This window comes from Anolis sagrei, chromosome 11, assembly GCF_037176765.1.
Source record: "Anolis sagrei isolate rAnoSag1 chromosome 11, rAnoSag1.mat, whole genome shotgun sequence".
NCBI classification, from domain to species: Eukaryota; Metazoa; Chordata; class Lepidosauria; order Squamata; family Dactyloidae; genus Anolis; species Anolis sagrei.
This window is the reverse complement of record NC_090031.1, coordinates 6,691,850-6,719,384: the sequence shown is the minus strand read 5'-3', so window position 1 is coordinate 6,719,384 and position 27,535 is coordinate 6,691,850. Positions and strand designations below refer to the sequence as shown.

The following is a 27,535-nucleotide window of genomic DNA, read 5'->3' as shown; positions in this document are numbered from 1 at the left end:
CACAGCTGAGGGGCCACCACTGAGAAGGCCCTGTCTCTCGTCCCCGTAAAATGCATCTGCAAGGAAAGTGGAATCGAGAGCAGGGCCTCCTCAGACGATCTTAAAGTCTTAGATGGTTCATAAGGAGAGATATGTTTGGATAGGTTTTGCGGAATGTTAGAAGGGAGGGAGTCGATCTTATATCCCTGGGAAGGGCGTTCCATAGCCGAGATGGCCCTGTCACTCGGCCCTGTCAAACGCATCTATAAGGAAGGCGGGATCGAGAGCAGGGCCTCCCCAGACGATCTTAAAGTCTTAGATGGTTCATAAGGAGAGGTATGTTTGGATAGGCTTTGCAGAATGTTAGAAGGGAGGGAGTTGATCTTATATCCCTGGGAAGGGATCGAGAGAAGGGCCTCCCCAGACGATCTTAAAGTCCTAGACGGTTCATAAGGAGAGATATGTTTGGATAAGTTTTGCGGAATGTTAGAAGGGAGGGAGTCAATCTTATATTTCTGGGAAGCGCGTTCCATAGCCGAGGGGCCACCACTGAGAAGGCCCTGTCTCTCGTCCCCATCAAACGCAGCTGTAAGGAAGGTGGGATCGAGAGCAGGGCCTCCCCAGACAATCAAAGTCCTAGATGGTTCATAAGGAGAGATACATTTGGATAGGTAAGTATGTTGATGTTTACTATTGTTTTCTTTATTTTGCCTTTTTTACTTGCAATGTATACATTTTTCAAATGGGTAGAAATAATGTGGATTTTCTTTCCCCGTTCCTGAGTTTGAAAGCCAAACTTCAAAACCATTGGTGCACTCCTTCCTGGAAGGCAAACAGAATCAGATGGGAAACCTCCGCAAGGGAAGGACCGATCTGAATTGCCGAGCCATTTCCCAGGAAACGTACAGGACGGATTCTCTATTTGAGAAAAGGAAAGCGGGGTGGGAGCTACAGGCCTCATTTACGGAGACACCTGCAGCTCCTTTGTAAATGCTTTGTTCAGCGGGCCACCGATTGTCACTGGTCCTGCTGTTATTTATCTCCGAGCGAGTGGCACATCTCGCGTCTCGGCGTACATCTTCCGAGTGGTACTGATCATCGGAAACGCGAGCAATGCCCTCCCCGAACAAGACAGCCCTTTCCTTTCTCTCGGTGTACTGCGAGACGAACACAAAGGAATCCTTCACGTTCACTGTCTCCCATTAGATCAATTAATATTCAGAGAAAGTCTCTAACATGAAGTTTAAATAATCATAAAGGGGGGGGGGGAGAGAAAACCACCGATGTTCTAGAAGCTTCTCTAGACCTTTCAATCAATTTTATTTATATGCAAAACCAAGAGAAAACTCAGGAAACAGAGAGAGAGAGGGAAAAAAACACAGTCACATACAAAGCTCTTCCTGATGCTAAAGCTCTCAATTTACTGACAGGCAAATGGCTTCACACTGCCACTTAATCTCATTTCTTGCATAATGCCCTCTAATTAGCATATCAAAGTGAATTAATACTTCTAGGGCATTAGCAATGGGGGGAGAAAAAATCTGCTCCAGGCTTCACAATAGCAGTTAAAGCAAGAGCCAAGAAATCCTCCTCTTTTGCAAAAATAAAAAATAAAAATAAAACCAAACCTAAACCCAGAACCACTTTGCATTGCAAAACTGTCCCATTTATTTACCCGCTCTGCCTCTAAACACTTTTACCGCACACTGTTTTACTACTGTTCGCCAAACAAAACGATAATTGCGAAAAGTTACCAGCATCTGTAAAGGGCCCGCGCAGAATCTTAATTTAGATTGCACGGGAAGGGGATCGGGAGATGGATGGGTCTGTGTCGTGATGTTTGCCGAAACATTAAACCAAAGGCAGCTCTTCCAAAGGAAATGCAGGAAAAAAAACGCGAGCACAACTGTATTATTCTGCGTAGGTCATATTGCACGTGGGAGCAAAACCTGTCCGAATGCATAGATGTGGAAGCACATAGGTACGAAGCAGGAAACACACGTTAGGACAGAAGAAGCCAGACTCTAAGACAACGTTTCTCGACCTGAGGGTCACGAGGGGGTTTCAGAGGGGTCAACATATATTTCTGATGGTCTTAGGAACCCCTTTGGCAGAGAAGGCTGAAGATCTCTCCGCCTGTCCTTCTCTTCCTTTTTGGAAACAGACAGTGAATCTTTCCACTCAAAGCCCTTGTCCGCTGTGATTGGCTGGTCTCTTAGCCAAGGCTGTTTCTGAGACTCCAAGTGGGGAGGGGAGAGCAGGCGTGCTCAGCGCATGGCAGCATGGTGCACATGCACAGATTAGGGAGAGCGTGCCAGGCTGGAGGGAGGTTCGCACCAGCAAGTCCCTTCAAAGCATGATGGTTTTGTGTGGCCCAATTCTATCATTGGTGGGGTTTGGAATGCTCTTTGATTATAAGTGAACTATAAATCCCAGCAACTACAAGTCCCAAATGACAAGGTCTATCTCCCCTACGCCAGTGTTGAGATTTGGGCATATTGGGTATCAGTGCCAAGTTTGGTCCAGATCCATCATTGGTTGAGTCCACAGTGCTCTCTGGATATAGGTGAACTACAACTCCAAAACTCAAGGTCAATGCCCACCAAACCCTTCCAGCGTTTTCTGTTAGTCATGGGAGTTCTGTGTGCCAAGTTTGGTTCAATACCATCATTGGTGGAGTTCAGAATGCTCTTTGATTGTAGGTGAACTATAAATCCCAGCAACTACAACTCCCAAATGCCAAGGACTATTTCTCCTTCGCCAGTGTTCACATTTGGGCATACTGGGTATCAGTGCCAAGTTTGGTCCAGATCCATCATTGTTTGAGTCCACAGTGCTCTCTGGATGTAGGTGAACTACAACTCTAAAACTCAAGGTCAATGCCCACCAAACCCTTCCAGTGTTTTCTGTTGGTCATGGGAGTTCTGTGTGCCAAGTTTGGTTCAATTCCATCGTTGGTGGAGTTCAGGATGCTCTTTGATTGCAGATTAACTATAAATCCCAGCAACTGCAACTCCCAAATGACAGAATAAATCGTTCCCAACCCCATCAGAGTTGTATCCAGTATTTGTACCAAATTTGGTCCAGCAAATGAACATACATCCTGCATATCATATAATTACACTACAATTCATAACAGTAGCAAAATTATAGCTGGTGGAGTTCAGAATGCTCTTTGATTGTAGATTAACTATAAATCTCAGCAACTACAACTCCCAATTAATAACAGTAGCAAGATGACAGATATTTACATTATAATTCACAATAGTAGGAAAATTACAGTTATGAAGTCACAACAAAGATAATGTTATGGTTGGGGGTCACCACAACATGAGGAACTGTATTAAGGGGTTGCGACACTAGGAAGGTTGAGAAATACTGCTCTGAGGTATGCATTCCAGACTATCTCTTTTCATCCTTCATGCCAAAATATAGTCAACCGAAGTTGAGAACACATCTGCCAATGCCAATGGAGGAATTAAGAAAGATGTCGTACACCAGAGCAGGAACACCTCTCGCCTTAAATAACACATCAGCTTGGTAAAATCAGCAAGCAGTTTATTGTAGAATATATGTAGGCAAAGCAGTAAAAAAATAGCAAAACAGTAAAAGTCCAAAATCGAAAATAGTCCATAAACTTCAAAGAGAAACAAGATCCATAGGTACATAGTGATCCATGAAACAAGGCACTTGAAAGCATGAAACAAAACAGCAGAAAAATCCCATATGCACAACTTGGCTTGGCAAAAACTTGGTACATGAAACTCAGAGCACTTGAAAGCAAGACCATGATAAAATAACGTTGACTTGACTGAGGCAACTGTCTCCCATGAATCATTATAAACCTTGTCCAAAACCCAAAACTGAAAGGAAAGCATTTTTCTTGACTTTCCCACCACATAAAAGTGTTATCTTTCTTTTGCTGTAGACAAACTGATTGCCTCAGTCTCTGAAAGCTCTGCCTCTGTTTACTAAAACTTGCTTCACTATCCTCTCCCAACACCAGACAAATCAATCTCAGCATCATTTTCAGAGAGTTGCTCTGAGAAAAGCGGTGAAAGGCCTCTCCCAGGAATGTGGCCTTGTGAATCTTCCTGAGACAGCTCAGACCTCTCTTCTGAACTTAACTCAGGCCCAAGCAAAGCCTCATCCCTAGGCCCATCATCAGGCCCATCATGAACATCTGTCCGAGTATTGAAGCTTTGCCAGCGGAAGGATTGGGAGATCAACGGACACTGTGTTCCAGAAATCAGGACTCTGCAAGCTTTCAGTTACAACAGAAAACTAAGTTTATACATCTATACACGTCTATTCACAGCAAGCAACAGACAGGAACTACTAGGCACAAAACAACAGTCTCTGAACGGAGCGTCGGATAAGAGCGTCGGGATTTATAGTTCACCTACAATCAAAGAGCATTCTGAACTCCACCAATGATGGAATTGAACTAAATCTGGCACACAGGACTCCCATGACCAACAAACACACCAGAAGGGTTTGGTGGGCATTGACCTTGACTTTGGGAGTTTTGGTTCACCTACATCCAGAGAGCACTGTGGACTCAAACAGTGTTGGAACTGGACTCAATTATATGTCCAAATGTTAACGCTGAGAAAATTTGACCTTGACATTTGGGAGTTTTAGTTGCTGGGATTTGTAGCTCACCTACAATCAAAGAGCATTTTGAACCCCAACAATGGTAGAATTGGGCCAAACTTCCCACACAGAACCCCCATGACCAATAGAATATACTGTGTTTTCTGATGGTTTTTGGCAACCCCTGTGGCACCCCTTCACGACCCCCCAGGGGTCGCGACCCCCAGATTGAGAAGGGCTGCTTTAACTTGTTCTGTTTCTGTGTCCCATTTGAGTAATTTTAAAATAAATTTTGGTGATTTTTTTTTCTGTTTCCATTATTTTATCCCAGAAGGAGTCCTTTTCTGCAAATCCCGTGTTCTTATCTTTGGTATAGTATTCTTTCAAACTCAAACAATGATGGATCTGGACCAAACTTGGCACGAATATTCCATATGCCCAAATATGAACACAGATGGAGTTTGGGGGAAATAAACCTTGACATTTGGGAGTTGTAGTTACTGGGATTTACCGTTCAACTACAAACAGAGAGCATTCTGAACCCCACAAACTATTTACCCACAAGCATAGAGAAATTACATATATTAGAAACCAAACATTCTCGTTACTTTCTTTTCTAGGTCACTAGACTGGGCCACAGCAACGTGTGGCAGGGGATGGCTAGGCTATATAAATAAAAATGTAAAGTTCATTTGTGGGATTAACAGAACTCAAAAACTACTGGGGGAATTGACACCAATTGTACACAATACACCGAACAACCCGATGTATGTCCTTCACTCATAAAAACACTGAAAAACACAGCAGAAGGGACTTAAAAAGCCCCAAAAAGCTAAATGATGAAAAGCTAAATGACAATACAGAAAAAGGGGAAGAAAGAGGGAGGAAAGGGGAGAAAAAGAAAGAAAGAATGAAAGAAAGAAAAGAAAGAGGGAGGGAAAGAAAGAAGGAAAGGGAGAAGGAAACATGGAAGCAAAGAGAGAAAGAAGGAAGGAAAGAGGTAGAGAAGGAAGAAAGGAGAGAAAGAGGGAGGGAAAGAAAAAGGGGGAAGGAAGGAAAGTTAGAGAAGGAGAGAAGGAAAGAAAAGAAAAGAAAAGAAAGAGGGAGTGAAAGAAATAAAGAAGGAAAGGGAGAAGGAAGCATGGAAGCAAAGAGAGAAGGAAGGAAGGAAAGAAGTAGAGAAGGAAGAAAGGAGAGAAAGAGGGAGGAAAAGAAAAAAGGGGGAAGGAAGGAAAGTTAGAGAAAGAGAGAAGGAAAGAAAAAAGGGAAAGAAGGAAGGAAAGAGGGAGCGAAGGAAGGGGGAAGATGTAGAGAAAGAGGGAGGGAAGGAAAGAAGGAAAGAGAGAAGAGACAGCAGAAGAGAAAGAAAAAGGAGGAAGGAAGGAAAGAGATAGAGAAGGAAGGAAGAAGAGAAGGAAAGACGGGAAGGAAGGAAGAAAGGAAGGAAGGAAGGAAGGAAGGAAGGAAGGAAGGAAGGAGGGAGGGAAGGAAGGAAGGAGGGAAAGAAGGAGAGAAAGAGGGAAAGTAGGTTTGCCACAGCAACGCGTGGCGGGTACAGCTAGTAATAAATAAATAAATAAATTGCATACCAGAGGAAGACAAACATGACAAAAGGTCAACCGGATGTTTTGTTTTTGTTTTTTTCCGAAATGGGGAGAGAAGCAGACTCTGGGAAGTTTTTATCAGAACTCTCCTGATCGCCTTGATAAGTGAATGACATCAAACACGGATGCTGAAAAGGGGAAGTGGAGGCGATGTACCCGAAACATTTTTTTTCCCCTCTTGGTGTCAATGCGCAGAAACAGCAGAAACATCTACATCTCGCTCAATCAATGATACACAAGGAAGGGAGGGCTAGCCGAGGGAAAGCGACTCCTAAAGCCCAGATTTATGTTAAGATGTTGATACGCAAACCTATTCGTCATACCGCGTCCTCTTAAAATATTCACCTAGCTTCGAAACCGGAGGAAAATATTCCATGCTCACAACATCCCACGCTTACGAGACCTTTCGAAACGTGAAACACGGGTCGTTCGGTTGTTGCAAAGGTGATTTTCAGGAAATGCCTTCCCCACCTTTGGCTTTCTTGGAATTGAACAAGAATCACGTCTCTATTTCGATATTTACAGCAGGGAAATGGGCACGCCTCATCGAGAGCTGCAGAAATTGAGTTGACAAATCTATTAAAAGCGGTACGGCGGAAAAATATAAAAAAAACTGGGGGCCCCGAACCTACCTACGAGTAACATTAATTCATTTTTGATTTGATGCAAAAGAAGGAGAGAGATCTAAGTCGGAAACAAACCGTCACATAAATATACCGGCTGACAGCTCTTAATCAGTTCTAAAATATTTAAAAATATGCAAGGCGGTTTCGGTGTCAAGCGGCAAATCAAGCTCGCCTCTTAAAAGAAGGAAGGAAGGAAGAAACAGAAAACACAAAGACCGAGTTAGTATCGACAAGCCAGTCTGATTGTATCTTATGGGTTGAAGGGGAGGAAGAAAATGGCCAGGAAAAGAGAGAGAGAAAGAGAGAGAGAGAGAGAGAGAGATCCCTCCTAATCCAATTGATGCTTATTTAGTACTTCAATACAATCAGGGTCCTCGAGCAACGGCGGTAAGAGAGGCCTGCGCAGTAACAGGTCTTTTGCAATCAGATATTGAAAGCACAGGGATGGTATCCTAGCGTAAATAAATACCTGATGTGTGTGTGTTCGAAAGGGGAAAAAAACCACTAAGAGACCGACAACAAGGAGTCACACTGTTCGCAAAACAATGCACAACACTTTAGTTTCCTTGCAAGGAGAGAGAAAAAGGGAATTTTTTCCCCATTCCATTTGGAAAGGAAACTCAGAAGGAGAACTAGGAACGAAAGAAAACACTCATCTAGTGAAGATGTACCAGTTCGAGCAGAATCTTTCAAACTGAATGAGAACAGGGCAAAGTACAATTAATAATAATTAATATAATAGTAATTGCCGTATATACTCGAGTATAAGCCGACCCGAATATAAGCCGAGGCACCTAATTTTACGACAAAAAACTAGGAAAACAGATTGACTTGAGTATAAGTCGAAGGTAGGAAAGGCAGCAGCTATTGGTAAATCTGTATAAATAAAAATGTAATGTTCGTTTGTGGGATTAACAGAACTCAAAAACCACTGGGGGAATTGACACCAAATTTGGACACAAGACACCTAACAACCCAATGTATGTCCTTCACTGAAAAAAAATTGATTTTGTCATTTGGGAGAAGTAGTTGCCGGGATTTATAGTTCATCTACAAACAAAGAGCATCCTGAACCACACCAACGATGGAATTGAACCAAACTTGGCACACAGTTCTCCCATGACCAACAGAAAATACTGGAAGGGTTTGGTGGGCATTGACCTTAAGTTTGGGAGTTGTAGTTCACCTACATCCAGAGAACACTGTGGACTCAAACAATGATGGATCTGGAACCAACTCTACACGAATACTCAATATGCCCAAATGTGAACACTGGCGGAGTTTGAGGAAAATAGAATCTTGACATTTGGGAGTTGTAGTTGCTGGGATTTATAGTTCACCTACAATCACAGAGCATTCTGAACCCCACCAATGATAGAATTCGGCCAAACTTCCCACATAGAACCCCCATGTGGGCCACAACAACGCGTGGCAGGGGACAGCTAGTAACAATAATAGAGTAAAATAATAAATGTAAAATAACAATAATCAATAGAGTAAAATAGTAAATGCAATAATAACAATAATAAATAGAGTAAAATAATACATGCAATAACATTAATAATAAAGTAAAATAACAAATCTATATAAATAAATGTTCATTTGTGGAATTAACATAACTCAAAAACCCCTGGACGAATTGAGAAAAAATGTGGACACAAGACACCTATCAGGCCAACAAGTTACCATCACTCATAAAAACACTGGAAAACACAGCGTACTTAAAAAGCCAAAAAACTATATATATATATATATATATATATATATATATATATATATATATACACGCATATATATATGCATGTGTGTGTGTGTATATATATATATATATATATATTACAATGCATGCGCAAAACCACATATATATACACACACAAACACACATATATACACAGACTGAGCCACAGCAATGCATGGCAGGGGACGGCTAGTGTAAAAATAATAATATATTTATTATGTATTTATAACAGAGCAAAATAATAAATAACCTTGACTCGAGTATAAGCCGAGGGAGACTTTTTCAGTCTAAAAAAAGGTCTGAAAAACTAGACTTATACTCGAGTATATACAGTATTATTAATAATTATTAAATAATAATAATAATAATAATAATAATAATAATAATAGTGCGCTAATAATAATAAGGAGCACCCGTGGCACAGTGGGTTAAATTGCTAAGCTGCTGAAGTTGCTGACCGAAAGGTCGGTGGTTCGAATCCGGGGAGCGGGGCAAGCTCCCGCTGTTAGCCCCAGCTTCTGCCAACCTTCTTCTTGCATACAGATGGGAATCTGCCAACTCCTAAAAGTATCCTAGCCTCCTTCTGGTTTAATAACATGGCATCCCACCGTGGGATATTTCAACCGTTCCAAGAATTCCCCGTCCAGAGAGGCTTTTGATACCATTAGCCCAATCCTGCCTCCAAATGGCGCCTAATGAGAGACGGAAATATGGAAGAGGTGGCATCGCCTTAGCAAAAGGAGTTGTCTCACTCGTGTCGAGTGGAAAGGTTGCTCTTTCCTCTCTCCTTGCTGCATACAGATGGGAATCATTAAAGGCCAGCTCCGGTTGGGCTCCGTCCAACCACTCTCCGGCTAACTAGCCTCCTGAAACTAAGTGGGATTCGAGAGTCAGCCCTTGAACGCCAATGAGGATAATGGAAACGTAAGCGCTGCCTGTCAGCAGCCGGAGCAAAGGAGCTCCTTTGCAAAGCCAACCCTTTCCACACGTGTGGGATGCAAATAAATAATATCAACAGTGTTTGGTTTTGGAGGGAGGAAAGCCAGGAAACATTACGTGAAAAGACACCCGGGTGTTTTACCATCTCGTGGGAAGCTGGAGCTGACAGATGGGAGCTCACCCTGCTCAACAGATTTGAATGAATTTAACTCCATTGCACTACTCTGGTATCTCTTGAAGCCTATTTGACGTTCACACGGATGTATTGCTAACCATCCCCAAACCCGAACGAGTTCTAGAGTCGACCCTACAAAGCGTCTCTGCCGAAGTTGATTAAGTTTTATGATCTCCCCTCAAACCCGCACAAAAGGCCACAAATCTGGCAAGGCATCACACACGGCATTAGAAGTTACAAGCGATTTTCGGGTCGTCGCGGCATTAAATAAGGTTTTGGTTGGCAGCTGTCATATTTGATTCCTAAAGGAGACACATGCCAGGCTTTTGCATAAGTACACACACACATATATATATTCAAATCCATTGACAATACACAGATTCCATACGGGTGCAGAAGTCGGCTTCTGCAAAGTGTTCCTTGCTTGTTTTACGAAACGTCAGAAACAAAAATAATCCCATCTTAGTCTCATCTAAAGACAAGAATGGGGAGGGGGTGAAAACAGACGCCATGGCATCCAGAAAATGCTAATGGGTAGAACAACAACAACAACAACAACAACAACAACAACAACAACAACATAATAATAATAATAATAATAATAAAGGTGGTCACAGTGGTGATCGGCATACTGGGCACAGTGCCTAAAGACCTTGGCCTGCACTTAAAAACAATCAGTGCTGACAAAAGTGGTCCCAGTGGTGATCAGCAACTGGGCACAGTGCCTAAAGACCTTGGCCTGCACTTAAAAACAATCAGTGATGGAAAAATTTGCAACAACAACAACAACAACATAAACATCAACATAATAACAATAATAATAATAATAATAATAATAATAATAATAATAATAATAATGGTCCCAGTGATGATCGGCACACTGGGTGCAACACCTAAAGACCTTGGCCTGCACTTAAAAACAATCAGTGCTGACAAAATTTACAAGAACAACAACATAATAATAATAATAATGGTGGTCCCAGTGATGATCGGCACACTGGGTGCAACACCTAAAGACCTTGGCCTGCACTTAAAAACAATCAGTGGTGACAAAATTTACAACAACAACAACATAATAATAATAATGGTGGTCCCAGTGGTGATTGGCACACTGGGCGCAGTGCTTAAAGATCTTTGCCTGCACTTAAAAACAATCAGTGCTGAGAAAAGTTACTACTACATAATAATAATAATAATAATAATAATAATTGTCCCAGTGATGATCGGAACACTGGGCGCAGCACATAAAGACCCTTGGCCTGCGCTTAAAAACAATCAGTGCTGACAAAATTTACAACAACAACATCAACATAATAATAATAATAATAATAATAATAATAATGGTGGTCCCAGTGGTGATCGGCACACTGGGTGCAACACCTAAAGACCTTGGCTTGCACTTAAAAACAATCGGCGCTGACAAAATTATCATCTGTAACCTGCAAAAGGCCACTCTACTTGGATCTGCATGATTATTTGCTGATACATCACACAGTCCTAGATACTTGGGTAGCGTTCAACATGTGTTCGAATACAAAAGCCAGTATAGTGATCTTGTTTGCTGTGTACCAATCTTGTTGTGTATCAAATAATAATAATAATAATAATAATAATAATAATAATAATAATGGTGATCGGCTCACTGGGTGCAGCACCTAAAGACCTTGGCCTGCACTTAAAAACAATTAGTGCCATCTGTCAGCTGCAAAAGGCCACTCTACTTGGATCTGCAAGCATTATTCGCCAATACATCACACAGTCCTAGACACGTAGGTAGTGTCTGACACATGGGTAGTGTCTGGGGAGGAGGAAAGAAACAGAGGGGAAACCTCCCATAGATGTGGACAAAACATCAGGAGAGAATGCTTCTGGAACATGGCCAGACAGCATGCAAAACTCACCAGAACCCAGTTATTCCAGCCATGAAAGCCTTCGACAATACAATAATAGCTTTCTTCTATTTTTACTGGGGGGGAGAAAAGAAACAGAGAGGAGACCTGCCATGAATGTGGGTGAAACGTCAGGAGAGAATGCTTCGGGAAGATTGCTATATTGCCTGGAAAATTCACAACAACTCAGTCATTCCACGAATGAAAGCCTTTGACAACACAGGAGAGGAGTTTCTTTCCAGTTCCAAGTGTCTGGAATTGCCAGGGTCAAAGAAAAACATAAGACACTGCCATACGTTTCTGCAAGATTCTGTAAGACTTTATTGCGGATCTTTAAGATGTCAACAAAGGAGTAATTAATATTATTTTTTAAGCAAGAGAAAGTTATAAACAAACAATAATAACTTTGCTATATTATTTTTGTGCTTGTCCCCATGTTAGCTGCCCCGAGTCCCCTTTGGGGAGATGGTGGCGGGGTATCAATAAAGATTATTATTATTATTTGAAACACAACAAGATGAGCCCACAGCAGACAAGATCACTCTGATGGCTGTTTTATTGGATTATTATTATTATTATTATTATTATTATTATTATTAGAAACACGACAAGATGAGTCCACAGCAGACCAGGTCACTCTGCTGGCTGTTGTATTGGATCACACATTGGACACTTCCCAAGTGTCTAGGATTGTGTGATGTATCGGCAAATATTATTATTATTATTATTATTATTATTAGAAACACAACAAAATGAGCCCACAGCAGACAGGATCACTCTGCTGGCTGTTGTATTGGATCACACGCCGGACACTTTCCAAGTGTCTAGGACTGCGTGATGTATCGGTAAATATTATTATTATTATTATTATTATTATTATTATTTGAAACACAACAAGATGAGCCCACAGCAGACACTCTGCTGGCTGTGATATTGCATCACACGTCGGACACTTCCCAAGTGTCTAGGACTGTGTGATGTATCGGCAAATATTATTATTATTATTATTATTATTATTATTATTATTTGAAACACAACAAGATGAGTCCACAGCAGACAAGATCACTCTGCTGGCTGTTGTATTGGATCACACGTCGGACACTTCCCAAGTGTCTAGGACTATGTGATGTATCGACGAATATTATTATTATTATTATTATTATTATTATTATTAGGGAAGGGAAGCCCCAACGGAGCGTGGAAACGGCGGTAATAATAATAGTCCCCTGTTTTGTTTTGCTTTCCATAGTAAGACAATGCAATACAAGGCATGCAAGAATGTGCGTTCACGCTTCTCTTGCTAATGTGTGCTCAGCCATTTCATCTCAGGCGAGCAATCTTCAATGAGGGTCGCCCTATAAAAACTCTGGGGGGTTGGGGGGAAGAGGCATTTTTTCCTCCATCAATCACTCAACCTATCAATCCCGTGCTTCCCAAGCTTCTGGAGATGGAAAGGATTGTGCTCCGGACCAGATGGACAAACCCGCCACATGTATAACAATGGGGAGCATAACTTGGGAAGGGGGTGATACACACTGGAGAGAAGAAAACAGCGGAGACCCAGATCAAAAAGAAGCCCACCACCGTGGTGTGGTCTATATTAGCCAAGGCAGCTCTCCAAGGGCCCCCCCTGACCTGCAAAGGACTTTCCCCCTTTCTGGGTTCACCTTTGACACATGGAGGAGTCACACTAGTGTGGGTTTCGACGCTGCCGCCAAATAAAAGATCACAGGGATGGAGCAAGGCATCACAATTCGTCCGCTCCGGAGGTGGCAAACCTCATTCGGACTCTTTCTCACACGCGCATTTTGAAATAAACAGATGCAAACTAACTGGGGAGGGTCCGGGGGACACTCATAGGCGAGAAAGGATTTCTCCTGATCTCGCCGAGTCCAAAAACACAACACAGAATCAATCTTTGCATTTGCAATGACACAACCAGGCGTGAGCTTGTCAACATCACAAGTTAAGCCGGGTCCTGAAAGCAAGACCTGTGCAATGGGCAGAGAAAGTTATATAGATTTTTTTTTATCCTACATTTACTTGGCATTGCAATAGATGCATTACCTATCAGCATAATAGAGGATGGTATTTACTTGGCAATACATGAATTATCTATCAACGTAATAGAGGATGGGGTTTACCTCTAAGCAGCAGGCGTATTTTTCAGGGGAGCAAAAGGACAGGGAAGAAGAAGCCTTGTGGCAGCATAAATATAAAACTTATTATTATTATTATTATTATTATTATTATTATTATTATAGAGGATGGTGTTTACCTCCAAGCAGCAGCCATATTTTTCAGGGAAGAAGAAGCCTTGTGGAAGCTTAAATATTAAACATCTCATTATTATTATTATTATTATTATTATTATTATAGAGGATGGTGTTTACCTCCAAGCAGCAGCCATATTTTTCAGCGGAGTCAAAGAACAGAGAAGAAGAAGTCTTGTGGAAGCTTAAATATAATGCATCTCATTCATATAATAATAATAATAATAATAATAATAATAGATGGATTATTATTATTATAGATGATGGTGTTTATCTCTAAACAGCAGCCATATTTTTCAGGGAAGCAAAAGAACAGGGAAAAAGAAGTCTTATGGAAGTTTAAATATAACACATCTCATTAATACAATATACAATATTAATAATACAATATAATAATAATAATTATTATAGAGGATGGTGTTTACCTCTAAGCAGCAGCAATACTTTTCATGGGAGCCAAAGGACGGAGAAGAAAAAGTCTTGTGGAAGCTTAACTATAATGCATCCAATTATTATTATTATTATTATTATTATTATAGAGGATGATGTTTACTTCTAAGCAGCAGGCTTATTTTTCGGGGGAGCGAAAGAACAGGGAGGAAGAATTCTTGTGGCAGCTTAAATATAATATATTTCATTAATAATAATAATAATAATAATAATAATAGATTATTATTTTTGACTCCAAGCAGAAGACATATTTTTCAGGGAGCTCAAGAAGAGGGCATATAAGTCTTGTGGAGGATTAAATATAACACATCTCATTGATATAATATTAATAATTATTATTATTACTTAAATGCAAACCTATTAACATGATACGAGAACTTACAGATCGAACTGCAAAGAGCACAAGGCAGTCAAGGTGGTCCCAGTGGTGATTGGCACACTGGGTGCAGTGCCTAAAGACCTTGGCCTGCACTTAAAAACAATCGGCGCTGACAAAATTACCATCTGTCAGCTGCAAAAGGCCACCCTACTTGGATCTGCCCACATTATTCGCCGATACATGACACAGTCCTAGACACTTGGGAAGGGTCCAACATGTGATCCAATACAAAAGCTACTATAGTGATCTTGCTGTGTACTAACCTTGTTGTGTATCAAATAATAATAATAATAGAGGATGGTGTTTGCCTCCAAGCAACAGGCATAATTTTCAGGGAAACCAAAGAACAGGGAATAAGAAGTCTTGTGGCATCTTAAATATAACACATCTCATTAATAATAATAATAATAATAATAATAATAACATCACACAGTCCTAGACGCTTGAGAAATCTTTGACTTGTGATTTTGTGATACAAAACACAGCATATATATCTCATTTGCTGTGACATACTGTGTTTTTGTGTCAGTAAAATAATAATAATAATAATAATAATAATAATAATAATAATAATAATAATAATAATATACTTTATTTATATTTATCTCCCCAAGTGGACTGAGATGCAAACCTACATGCATATTGTTTGGAAACTATTTAGGATTCATCTTAAATTGTTCAGAAAGTCTTGTGGCAGCTTAAATATAACACATCACATTCAAATAATAATAATAATAATAATAATAATAATAATAATAACAATGTACTTTATTTATATTCCATTTTATCTCCCCGAGTGGACTTAGATGCGAACCTACATGGATATTGTTTGGAAACCAATCAGGAATCACTCCTGCTGCACCAAACATTACAGGATCCACCTGTAAATATTTCCAACCTTTTCACCCACCAAATTCCAACACAAGGATGACTTGGGATCAATGATTCCCCCTTCCACAATGTTACAAGGTTTTTGACCCCCAAAACAAGCCCTATGAGAAGAGCCACACTCATAACAGATTGTATTGAAAATAAGAGGATCGACACCTCCAAAGGCAGGATTGTTGACACAATCTTTCAAGCAACCGCTGGGCAGAAAATTAAGACAAATCTTTGCTACCTCTTCCCATATAGCACACCTATATGGAACAGGCAGCAAGACACTACTACTGCTTAGCTTCAGCCGACATACTCTGCTTTAATACATCTATACAATCCACACACAGTGCCATCATTTTCCCTTCTAAGCTTGCAATCGTCGGAAGCTTTTTTTGGACTGGACAATGCCAACAGTACAGGTAAACAAACAGAAGTTCTGAAAGCACTTTGAAATCCAGATCTCATTGCAATCATGATGGAATATTTCTCAACTCATTTCTTTCTTTCCATCTACACATTTAAAGGGGTGTGGGAATCAGAAGGCCATTTGGAGGGGAAATAATGCTTTTTGTCTCACAGTGAAAACGCTACATAACCTCTTTCCTTGGGTCTTGTTTTTCTGTGTTACGAAGGAATGCTTTTATTTTGAGAGGCAAAGGGTGTCAAGCTGAGCCGCAGAGAGTCCAATGCAAAAGCATTCCTCCCTTGCTCTCTTACAATAAAGATGTGGGTGCATGTAAACACACATGGAGAGAAATGCAGGATGCAAACACACACCGAGAGAAATGCAAAGCATCTTTGACCACTGCAAAAATACTTATTTTGAGAGGCAAAGGGTGTCAAACTGAGCCGCGGAGGGATCGACACCAAAGTACACATGGAGAAATGCAGGATGTAAATACACACGAGAGAAATGCAAAGCATTTAATACTTATTTTGAAAGGCAAAGGGTGTCAAACTGAGCTGCAGAGGGATTGATACCAAAGTATTATTCCCTTACTCGCTTATAACAAAGACGTACATACATGTAAACACACATGGAAAGAGATGCAGGATGTAAACACACACCGAGAGAAATGTAGAGCATCTTTGACCACTGCAAAAGCACTTATTTTGAGAGGCAAAGGGTGCAAAACTGAGCCGCAGAGGGATCGACACCAAAGTATTATTCCCTTACTCCCTTATAATAAAGACGTGCGTACATGTAAACACACATGGAGAGAAATGCAGGATGTAAACACACACCGAGAGAAATGCAGAGCATCTTTGACCACTGCAAAAATACTTATTTTGAGAGGCAAAGGGTGTCAAACTGAGCCGCAGAGGGATCGACACGTTACTCGCTTATAATAAAGACATGCGTACATATAAACACACACAGAGAGAAATGCAAGCTCTCCCCAGAGTATCTTTGACTATTACAAAAAACACCTTTTGAGAGGTAAAGGGTGTCAAACTGAGCCACAGAGTCCGACACAAAAGCATTCTTCCCTTACTCCCTTATAATAAAGATACACGTACATGTAAACACATACCGAGAGATATGCAGGCTATCCCCAGAGCATCTTTGACCACTGCAAAAACACTTATTTTGAGAGGTAAAAGATGTCAAACCGAGTTGCAAAGGGTTCGATATCAAAGTATTATGCCCTTACTCCCTTATAATAAAGATGCGCATAGATGTAAACACACTGAGAGAAATGCAAGCTATCCCACAGCATATCTGACCACTGCAAGAACACTTATTTTGAGAGGCAAAGGGTGTCAAACTGAGCCGCAGAGGGTTCGACACCAAAGTATAATTTCCTTACAATAAAGATGTGCAGACATGTAAACACACAATGAGAGAAATGCAAGATATAAACACACACCAAGAGAAATGCAGGGTATCTTTGACCACTGCAAGAACACTTATTTTGAGAGGCAAAGGGTATCAAACCAAGCCGAAGAGGGTTTGACACCAAAGTATCATTCCTTTACTCCCTTATAATACAGATGTGTGTAGATGTAAACACACACTGAGAGAAATACAGGCATGTCTGACCACCACAAAGGGTGTCAAGCCAAGGCAAAGGGTGTCAAACCGAGCTGCAGAGGGGTCAACACAGAAGTTTCCTTCCATCACTCCCTTATAATAAAGATGCGCATATATGTAAACACACACCAAGAGAAATGCAAGATATAAACACACATAGAGAGAAATACAGAGCATGTTTGACCACTGCAAAAACATTTATTCTGAGAGGTAAAGGGTGTCAAACTGAGCCACAGAGGGTTCGAAACCAAAGTATTATGCCCTTACTCCCTTATAATAAAGATGTGCAGACATGTAAACACACACCAAGAGAAATGCAAGATATAAACACACACCGAGAGAAATGAGGGGTATATTTGACCACTGCAAAAACACTTTTTTGGAGAGGCAATGGGCATCAAACTGAGCCGCAGAGGGTTCGACACCAAAGTATTATGCCCTTACTCCCTTATAATAAAGATGCGCAGACATGTAAACATACACTGAGAGAAATGCAAGATATAAATACACACCGAGAGAAATGTGGGGTATCTTTGACCACTGCAAAAACACTTATTTTGAGAGGCAAAGGGTATCAAACCGAGCCGAAGAGGGTTCGACACCAAAGTATTATTCCCTTACTCCCTTACAATAAGGATGTGCATATATGTAAACACACACCGAGAGAAATGCAAGCTATTTCCAAGAGCATCTTTGACCACTGCGAAAACACCACAACCAAAAGACTGAAGCCCACTCACTCCCTTTCTGAGTTAAGGTATGACAAGTTGACAAGATCCAAACACAAAGTGGCCCAAGGAAGTTGACAGCTTTCACAGCAGGGAAAGCTGGCTTTGAGCGGCAAGCAGCATCGCTATCCGCATCCGCCACACTCTCGGGCACTTCTTTAAGAAGCGGATCGCCTCCAAAGCAAGGCAGAAGAAAGAGGAGGAAGGGAAAACAAACCAGCCAGCTAGCCGGGCTGAGAGATGGGGAGAAATTCACCCTGCATGCACAGCAATCATTTTCATTTCATTTCTCAACCCCACATGGTAGGGCTTATATGGAGGGGAAAAGACACCAAATCACAAAAGCAACCCTTCTGGCTCGATTAGCACTCTTAGCACTCTCGCCTCTGCCTCCCAACCCCAAGATCTGAAACAGACAAGGAGAGGCAATCATCAAAGATGGCTGCGATTCCTACAAGCAGCTCTCTCTCCCTCCTAAGAGAAGTACATTGCAATGTTTACCTATTGGGGGGAGAGAATGAGAGGCGAGAGAATGGGGGGGAAAAGAAGAGGGAATTTATTTTTTCACGCCGTGTCACACTTGTGGTCTCTCCTACCTGTTTTCTCTTTGATTTCGCAGAGGACGCTGAACAAAGCCGGCTTCATTCTGTGGCAATTGAGTGCATGCTTCCTGCAAAATAAAAACAAGAGAGCACATGGTCAAAATACTATAATTGACATTGAAGGGGGGGGAAACATACAGGGCATTTCTGCAAAAGTGGGGAGCGGGGGGATTATTGTATTTTTTTATTTCCAAGTTTCCTAGTTGCATTTCCTTCCCTGCAAAATAGTCTACAGGAGAGTTGCAAAGCTAGTGTTGTATTTGCTTCCCCACAAAATAGTCCCAACTACAGGAGAGTTGCAAAGCTAGTGTTGTATTTGCTTCCCCGCAAAATAGTCCCAACTCCAGGAGAGTTGCAAAGGCCAACCAACTTTCTTTGGCTAGGAATAAGCCTTGCGTTCACAAAGTCCCTTCCTGCCTTAAGGAGAAAGGTAATGACATCTGAACTTGAGCAAGGAGAGGTCAGCTTAATTCCTCCTTCATCACAGAAGCCAAGACTGAGTGACAGGCCTAGGCCACCCCTAAGAGTGGGTTCCTCTTTTAATCCTAGACAAGTCAATAATAATAATAATAATAATAATAATAATAATAATAATGGTCCCAGTGGTGATCAGCACACTGGGTGCAGTGCCTAAAGACCTTGGCCTGAACTAAAAAACAACTGGCGCTGACAAAATTACCAACTGATTCAGATCTGCACGCATTATTTGCCGATACATCACACACTCTTAGACACTTGGGAAGAGTCCGACGAGTGACCAAATACAACAGCGACCTTGTTTGCTGTGTACTAATCATGTTGTATATCAATAAATAAATAAATAAATAATAATAATGCATTATTCACTGATACATCACACAGTTCTAGACACTTGAGAAGTGCTGGACGTGTGACCCAATACAAAAGCCAGCATAGTGAACTTGCTTGCCATGTACTAATTTTGTTGTGTATCAAATAATAATAATAATAATAATAATAATAAATCTTTATTTGTATCCTGATTTTCTCTCTAATTGGGACCCAAAGCAGCTCACAACATTTTAGAAAAATAATGGAGATAAGGATACATCACCTATAAAACCAGGTATACAATGTATACAATGTATAATGTATACAATGTTTACAATGTACAATGTACACAATGTACAATGTATACAATGTATAATGTACAATGTATACAATGTATACATGTATACAATGATCTATGAAACCATGTATACAATGTATACAATGTACAATGTATACAAGTATACAATGATCTATGAAACAATGTAAATAAACATATATACAAAAGTTTGATTTCTCTTGACATCCTAGCTAAGAAAAGTTTGGTTTCTCTTGAAATAATAATATCAATTTCATCACAAAAAATACTTTTCTAGGGGAGGGAAAATACTCAAAACACATATCTCCTCCGAAAAAAATGCCCGCCATTTCTTCCGGGGCCATAAATCAAAGCTTGTCCCCCAAGCTGTCATATCCTCATCACCATCATCCCTGATTGATGAAGGGAGAGAAGAAGGGGGAAACTTTCTGAGAGTTCGAAGAGACACTTTATTTGGTGGCCCAATATGCAGTCTTATTATTTTATTTCACCCTCATGAGGAGGAGGAAGGAGAAGGCTTTTCCCCCTATAAACATCCTCAACCAACGATGATGATGATAATAATAATATTTTATTTGTAGGCAACCCTATCTCTCCGAGGGGACTCCGTGGTTCCTTCAGGACCAAAAATACAGAGGGAGAAGGTGTGAAGTGAGAACTCTCAAGTTCACATCTAAAGGTAAAGCATCACAATGTAGGGCAGTGGGGGTTGGGGGTTGGTTTAGCAATACTAAATGGTAGTGGGAGGTGACCAGCAACAGCCCTATTGGGGCAACCCAAACAGAACCGAGCTGAGCAAAGCACCCTATTTACAAAGACAGACACCGAAGTCCAACTCTGGCTGACTTGTTTTGGGAAGGAAGGAAACACACAGCACACACACACACACAGACAGAGTGTCCCCTCAAAATGTATACATATGTGAGATATATATGCAATCTCCCCCCCCCCCCAAAATAATCCCTATAACACCCTCAACAGGATTAAAGCCATCCAGGAGTAGAGAGATGATGATGATGATGATGATATTATTATTATTATTATTATTATTATTATTATTATTATTATTGCTACTACTACTATTCTGATCTGCATATATATATGTGTGTGTGTGTGTGCGTGCATGCGCAATCCCCTCCCTCCCAAAAAACCTGTAACACCCTCAACAGCATTATAGCCATCCAGGAGTGGAGAGATTATTATTATTATTATTATTATTATTATTATTATTATTATTACTTGGATCTGCAATATATATGTGTGTGTGTGTGTGTGTGCGCGCAATCCCCCCCCCCCAAAAAAAACCTATAACATCCTTAACAGGATTAAAGCCATCCAGGAGTGGAGAGATTATTATTATTATTAATAATAATAATAATAATAATAATAATACTTGGATCTGAGATAGATAGATATATATATATATGCCATCCGGGAGAGGATTATTATTATTATTATTATTATTATTATTAATACTTGGATCTGCTATATACAATTCCCCCCCCCCCCAAAAAAAAACCTATAACACCCTCAACAGGATTAAAGCCATCCAGGAGTGGAGAGATGATTATTATTAATATTACTACTACTACTCGGATCTGTACACATTATTCACCGATACATCACACAGTCCTAGACACTTGGGAAGTGTCCGGCGTGTGATCCAATACAACAGCCAGCACAAGAATCTTGTTTACTGTGAATTCATCTTGTTGGATTTCAAATAATCATAACAATAATAATAGTAATTTTTATTATTATTATTTTACTGACACAAAAACACAGTATGTCACAGCAAATGAGATCTATATGCTGGATTTCATATCTCAAAATCACAAGTCCAACACTTCCCAAGCGTCTAGGACTGTGTGATATATTTTCGAATGGGGCACACAATTATTATTATTATTAATAATAATAATATTACTACTGGGATCTGCATGCATTATTCACCGATACATCACACAGTCCTAAAAACTTGGGAAGTGTACAGTGTGTGATCCAACACAACAGCCTGCACTGGGATCTTGTTTGCTGTGAACTCATCTTGTTGTGTATCTAATAATAATAAAAATATAATAATAATTATTATAATAAAATATAATTATAATTATAATAATAGTAATTATTATTACTACTACTAGGATCTGCATGCATTATTTGCCAATACATCACAGTCCTAGACACCTGGGAAGTGTCCGACATGTGATCCAATACAACAGCCAGCAGAGTGATCTTGTTTGCCGTGAACTCATCTTGTTGTATATCTAATTATTATTATTATTATTATTATTATTATTATTATTTCTCGCCCTCTCTCTCTGGATGAACAGGGGATTTCTTGAAATGACAGTTTATAATTCTGTATATATATATATATATATATATATATGGTAATCCCCCCCCCCAAAAAAAAAACTCTCCCCAATAATACAGAAACTTGGGCCCCTTCCAGCCATGCCCTATATATCCCAGGATCTGATTCCAGCCTTTTTGTTTATCCCAGATTATCTGGCAGTGTGGACTCATATAATCTAGTTCAAAGTAGAAAAGATGTGATCAGATGTATATATATTATTGGCAATCTCCCTTCCCAAAATCTTCCTAATAATAGAGAAATTTGGGGCCCTTCCAGGCAGGCCCTATATATCCCAAGATCCAATCACATGTTTTCTGTTTATCCCAGATTATCTGGCAGTGTGGACTCATATAATCAAGTTCAAAGTAGAAAAGATGCGATCAGATGTATATATATTATTGGCAATCTCTCCTCCCAAAATCTTCCAAATAATAGAGAAATTTGGGGCTCTACCAAACAGGCCCTATATATTTCAAGATCCGATCACATTTTCTGTTTATCCCAGTTTATCTGGAAGTGTGGACTCATAGAATCCAGTTCAAAGTAGAAAATATGCGATCGGATGTGTGTATATTATTGGCAATCTCTCCTCTCAAAATCTTCCTAATAATAGAGAAATTTGGGGCCCTTCCAGGCAGGCCCTATATATCCCAAGATCCAATCACATGTTTTCTGTTTATCCCAGATTATCTGGCAGTGTGGACTCATATAATCCAGTTCAAAGCAGAAAAGCTGCAATTGGAGAGATATATATGTATGTATATATATATATATCCTCTCCCAAAATATCCCCAATAATATAGAAACTTGAGGCCCTTCCAGGCAGGCCCTATATATCCCAAGATCCAATCACATGTTTTTTTTGTTTATCCCATATTATCTGGCAGTGCGGACTCATATAATCCAGTCTAAAGCAGACAACATGGAATCAGACCATGGGATATAATATAGGGCCTGTCTGGAAGGGAGGGAGGTCGAATGACAGAATTGGAAGAGACCACAAGGGTCATCTAGTCCAACCCCTTGCCAGGTGACAATTTTGGACCATATCGAAATGGCAATGGAAAATGGGATCGGCTAGGTAAACATCCCATCTTATGCATGATTATGGGGACTTCTCCTTGCTGAAGGAAGGATGCATTTTTGGAGAGGGACATCTCATGTCCACAGATATGGATGAGATGTCCCTCTCAATGTTTGTGTCAACACAAACACATGCAAGGATGGAGTGGATGGGGAGATGTATTGTGAAGCAGATTCCTTTCCTGAAGGAGAGCAACTTTGCTTGCATCTCATAAAGGTGGGCAACTTTTGGCTCTGAGAAAAAGGAGCAGTGCATCGATGGGCCATTTTGGACCTTGCAAAACAGTAAGGGAGGAATGGATGAAACCAACAGCATCGACCTGAATATCCATCCTTCTGAGCATCACAGACTACCCATCCTTCTGAGCATGCATTCTGGAGAGGACACCTTATCCACACATACCTACACTCACACTAATCATAAGATGGGAATCTTGACCTCAAAGGAACCCGCACAGGTGGGTCCATATTTTGTGGGTCCATATACACACATACACACACTCATGCACACAGACAGAGACAGAAGGGGACCGAAGCGCATCAGGCACATTTAAAACACAAGGGTATTACTTTTGGGTTTTTGGGGAGGGAAGGGGGGGTTTGTCTGCTGGAGAAGTGGGGGGGACCAACTTTGCTTGCGCCTCGTCCAGGCTCTGGTCGGTGATGGTCATGATCTGGTGGAGGATGTCGCCGATGTCCTGCTTGCGCCCGTCGCCACCGTCGGGGACCTCGTGCCCGTGAGGGGGGGGCAAGGGCATCCCTCCCCCGGGAACCGGGTGCCCCGCCAGGTTCACCCCCGCCAAGGTCTGCAGCATCCTCGTCTGCTCGTCCATGGCCCAGGAAGAGAGCAGGAAGGAGGAGGAAGGAAGGGGAAGAAGAAGATGGGGAGGAGGAGGAGGAGGAGGAGGAGGAGGAAGAAGAAGAAGCTGAAGAGGTGAATGAAAAGGAAAAAGAAGAGGAAAGAGAAGAAAGAGGAGGAAGAAGATCAGGAAGAAGGGAAGGAGGAGGAAGAAGGAGATGAAGAGGAGGAAGGAGGAGGAGGATGAGAAGCAAGAGAAGGAGGAAGAGGAGTGAGAGTATTGAAGATCAAGAGGAGGAAGAAGAGGAAGAAAAAAAGAGGAAGGAGAGGAGGAGGAGGAAGAATCAAAAGAAGAGGAAGAGGTAAGAAGGGAAAGAAGAAGGAAAAGAGGAAGGAGAGGAGGAGGAGGAAGAATCAAAAGAAGAGGAAGAGGTAAGAAGGGAAAGAAGAAGGAAAGGAGGAAGGAGAGGAGGAAGGAGAGAAGGAAGAATAAAAAGAAGAGGGAGAAAAAGGAAGGGAAAGAAGAAAGAAGAGGAAGAAAAGGGGAAGGAGGAAGTGGAGGAGGAAGAAGATGAAGAGGAGGAAGAGGAGGAAGTATAAAAAGGGGTTGAAGAAGAAAGGGAAAGAAGAGAGGAGAAAAGGAAAAGAGAAAGCAGATGAAGAGGAGGAGGAAAGAGAGAAGGAAGAAGAGGAGGAAGAATAAAAAGATGAGGAAGAAGGGGAAGAAGGGAAGGAAGAGGAAGAAGAAGATGAAGTGGAGGAAGGAAAGAAGGAAGAAGAGGAGGAGGAATAAAAAGAAGAGGAGGAAAAGAAAAAGGAGATGGAAAAGAGGAGGAAGAAAAAGAGGAGGAAGAGGAAGAAGAGGAAAGAAGAAGAGAAAGGAAAAATGAAGAGGAGGAAGATTAAAAAGAAGAGGAGAAGGAAGGGAAGGAGGAGGCGGAAAGGAGGAAGAAGTGGAGAAGACTAAAGAGAAGAGGAAGGAGAAAAGGGTGGAAAAGAGAAGGAGGAAAGATGGGAAGAAGATGAAGAGGGAAGAGGAGGAAGAAGAGGTGAAGGAAGAATAAAAAGAAGAGGAAAGAGGAGAAGGAGAGGAGGCAGATGCAAGTCCGAGCTCAGTCCTGGCTGCTCCTTTCCAGGCAAATCGAAGCAGGCAAAAGCAGGGCTTCCTCTCCTGGGTTTCTCTTCCTTCCTTCTTTCTTTCCTGGGAGCTCTTCTCTCAACGCTGGGCTCCTTTGCTCATCCTTGGGCGGCTTTCCTTGAGTCAGTCCCAGCAATCTGGAGGAAGAGAAAGAGGAGGAGGAGGAGGAAGATGCTGAGTCCCAGCAGCTCCCAGCAGAGCTCTTTCCAACGATTGGCTTTGTGTTCTTCTTCTTCCTCTTCTCCCTCAAGCTTCTTTCTTCATCCTTCGCCCTCTTGCAATTCTCCTTCAGCACCACAAAAATGTAGATATTTCGGGAAGGCAAAGGCTCCAAAGTTGACAACAGTTAGTTGCCGGTGGTTCTTTCTCGCTCTCTCTTCCTCTTGGATTTGTTTTTTTCCTTCATCGAGGGAAGAAATGGTGTTATTTTCCCAGAAAATAGATTTGCAAAAAAATAATAAAATAGTCAAACCGCTTTGCAATCCAATTATTTGGAGAGAAAAAAAATCACATCGTTGCTCCGAACGGCAAGAAGGGGGAAAAATGCAAAAAAAGCCACATCACAAAATTTCCCAGCGTCTGGTTTGCTTGCAAAAAAGAAAAAAGAGGAGGAGGAGAGGGAAAATCGCCAGCAAAGTTTGCAAGTTGTGCAAAAAAAAATTGGAAAAAATAAAATTCTTTTTTTTTAAGGAAGGGGGCAAAAAAAGAAGCAAAGTCTCTCTTTTGCAAAGACGGGAAAAATTGCAATTAATGGCACACCGGCTTTGCAAAAGGGGGAGGAGGGCCAAAGAGGGGGGAGAAACCCCATCCAGCTGCAATTTATGAGCCCAGCAGCAGCAGCCCCAGTGACTGTGGTGTGTGTTTTATGTTGTTTGATGGCCGCTTTGGTGAGGGATTGACAGGCTGCCAATGCCACTCACTCACCCTGCAGACGTGTCAAAGGAGGCGAGCCCAGAGAGAGAGAGAAAAGCAAGCGAGCTGGTCGAAGCCACGCCCCTTTCCCCGGGCTTCTCGGCCTCCAAGCCACGCCCCTTTCCCCGGGCTTCTCGGCCCTCCCAAGCCACGCCCCCTCGCTCTGAGAGGCCGCCCCAAGCCACGCCCCCAAGCTCCAAGCCACGCCCCTTTGGAATGCTCCGGGCTTTCAAGCACCGCCTTCGCCTCGGCTCAAAGCCACGCCCCCTCTCTCATGCACTCCTTCCCATCCAGCTGGATCTACACTGCTAGAGAATCCAGTTTGGGCATAAACTGCATTGCATTGAACTGCATTCTATAGCCAGGTTTTTTTTCCCCCTCCAAATAATAAGTTTTATCAATTTACTCATTTAATAACAATGTAATATTATTACTATGCTTAACAATATTACATTAAATATATTAATATATTATTACTATGCTAACAATATAATTAGATTAATATAATATATTACTAGGGTAATAATATATTAATATAATATATTAATATATTACTATGCTAACAATATAATTGGATTAATATAATATATTAATATAGTAATAATATAATTACATTAATATAATAAATTATTACTATGGTAACAATATAATTACATTAATATAATATATTAATATAGTAACAATACAATTACATTAATATAATATATTAATATAGTAATAATATAATTACATTAATATAATATATTCATATAGTAACAATATAATTACATTAATATAATATATTCATATAGTAACGATATAACTACATTAATATAATATATTCATATAGTAACAATATAATTACATTAATATAATATATTTATATAGTAACAATATAATTACATTAATATAATATATTCATATAGTAATAATATAATTACATTAATATAATATATTCATATAGTAACGATATAATTACATTAATATAATATATTCATATAGTAACAATATAATTACATTAATATAATATATTTATATAGTAACAATATAATTACATTAATATAATATATTACTATGGTAATAATATTTATTATTTATTTATTTATTTATTTATTATTTGCATTTGTTAACCGCCACTCTCAGCCCGAAGGCGACTCGTGGCGGTGTACAGAACATAGAACATAAAGACAACAGTTACAGTAAATCAAGATCATGACGCACATCAACTAACACACAACTAATTAAACTAAAAATCCGCTTCGTCTTGT

General features: G+C 40.6%; 1 protein-coding gene across 6 annotated transcripts in view; it reads right to left on the bottom strand.

Moving 5' to 3' along the window:
• PBX3 (PBX homeobox 3) overlaps positions 1 to 26,387 on the bottom strand; it is a 291,273-nt gene extending 264,886 nt beyond the window's left edge. For 3 of the 6 annotated variants that reach the window (XR_010910327.1, XR_010910328.1, XM_067471834.1), the window contains exons 1-2: positions 24,010 to 25,445; positions 18,887 to 18,960 (exon numbers count right to left, since the gene is read on the bottom strand). Coding sequence is in view for 4 of the 6 variants with exons in the window: in XM_067471834.1 (XP_067327935.1) it covers positions 18,887 to 18,960; positions 24,010 to 24,272 (337 nt within the window). In the remaining 2 variants the exon portion in view is untranslated. Of the gene's footprint in view, positions 1 to 18,886; positions 18,961 to 24,009 lie in introns of all 6 variants that reach the window. The other 3 variants (XM_060757405.2, XM_060757406.2, XM_067471835.1) reach the window with 2 other exon arrangements.
• Positions 26,388 to 27,535: the final 1,148 nt, after the last annotated feature.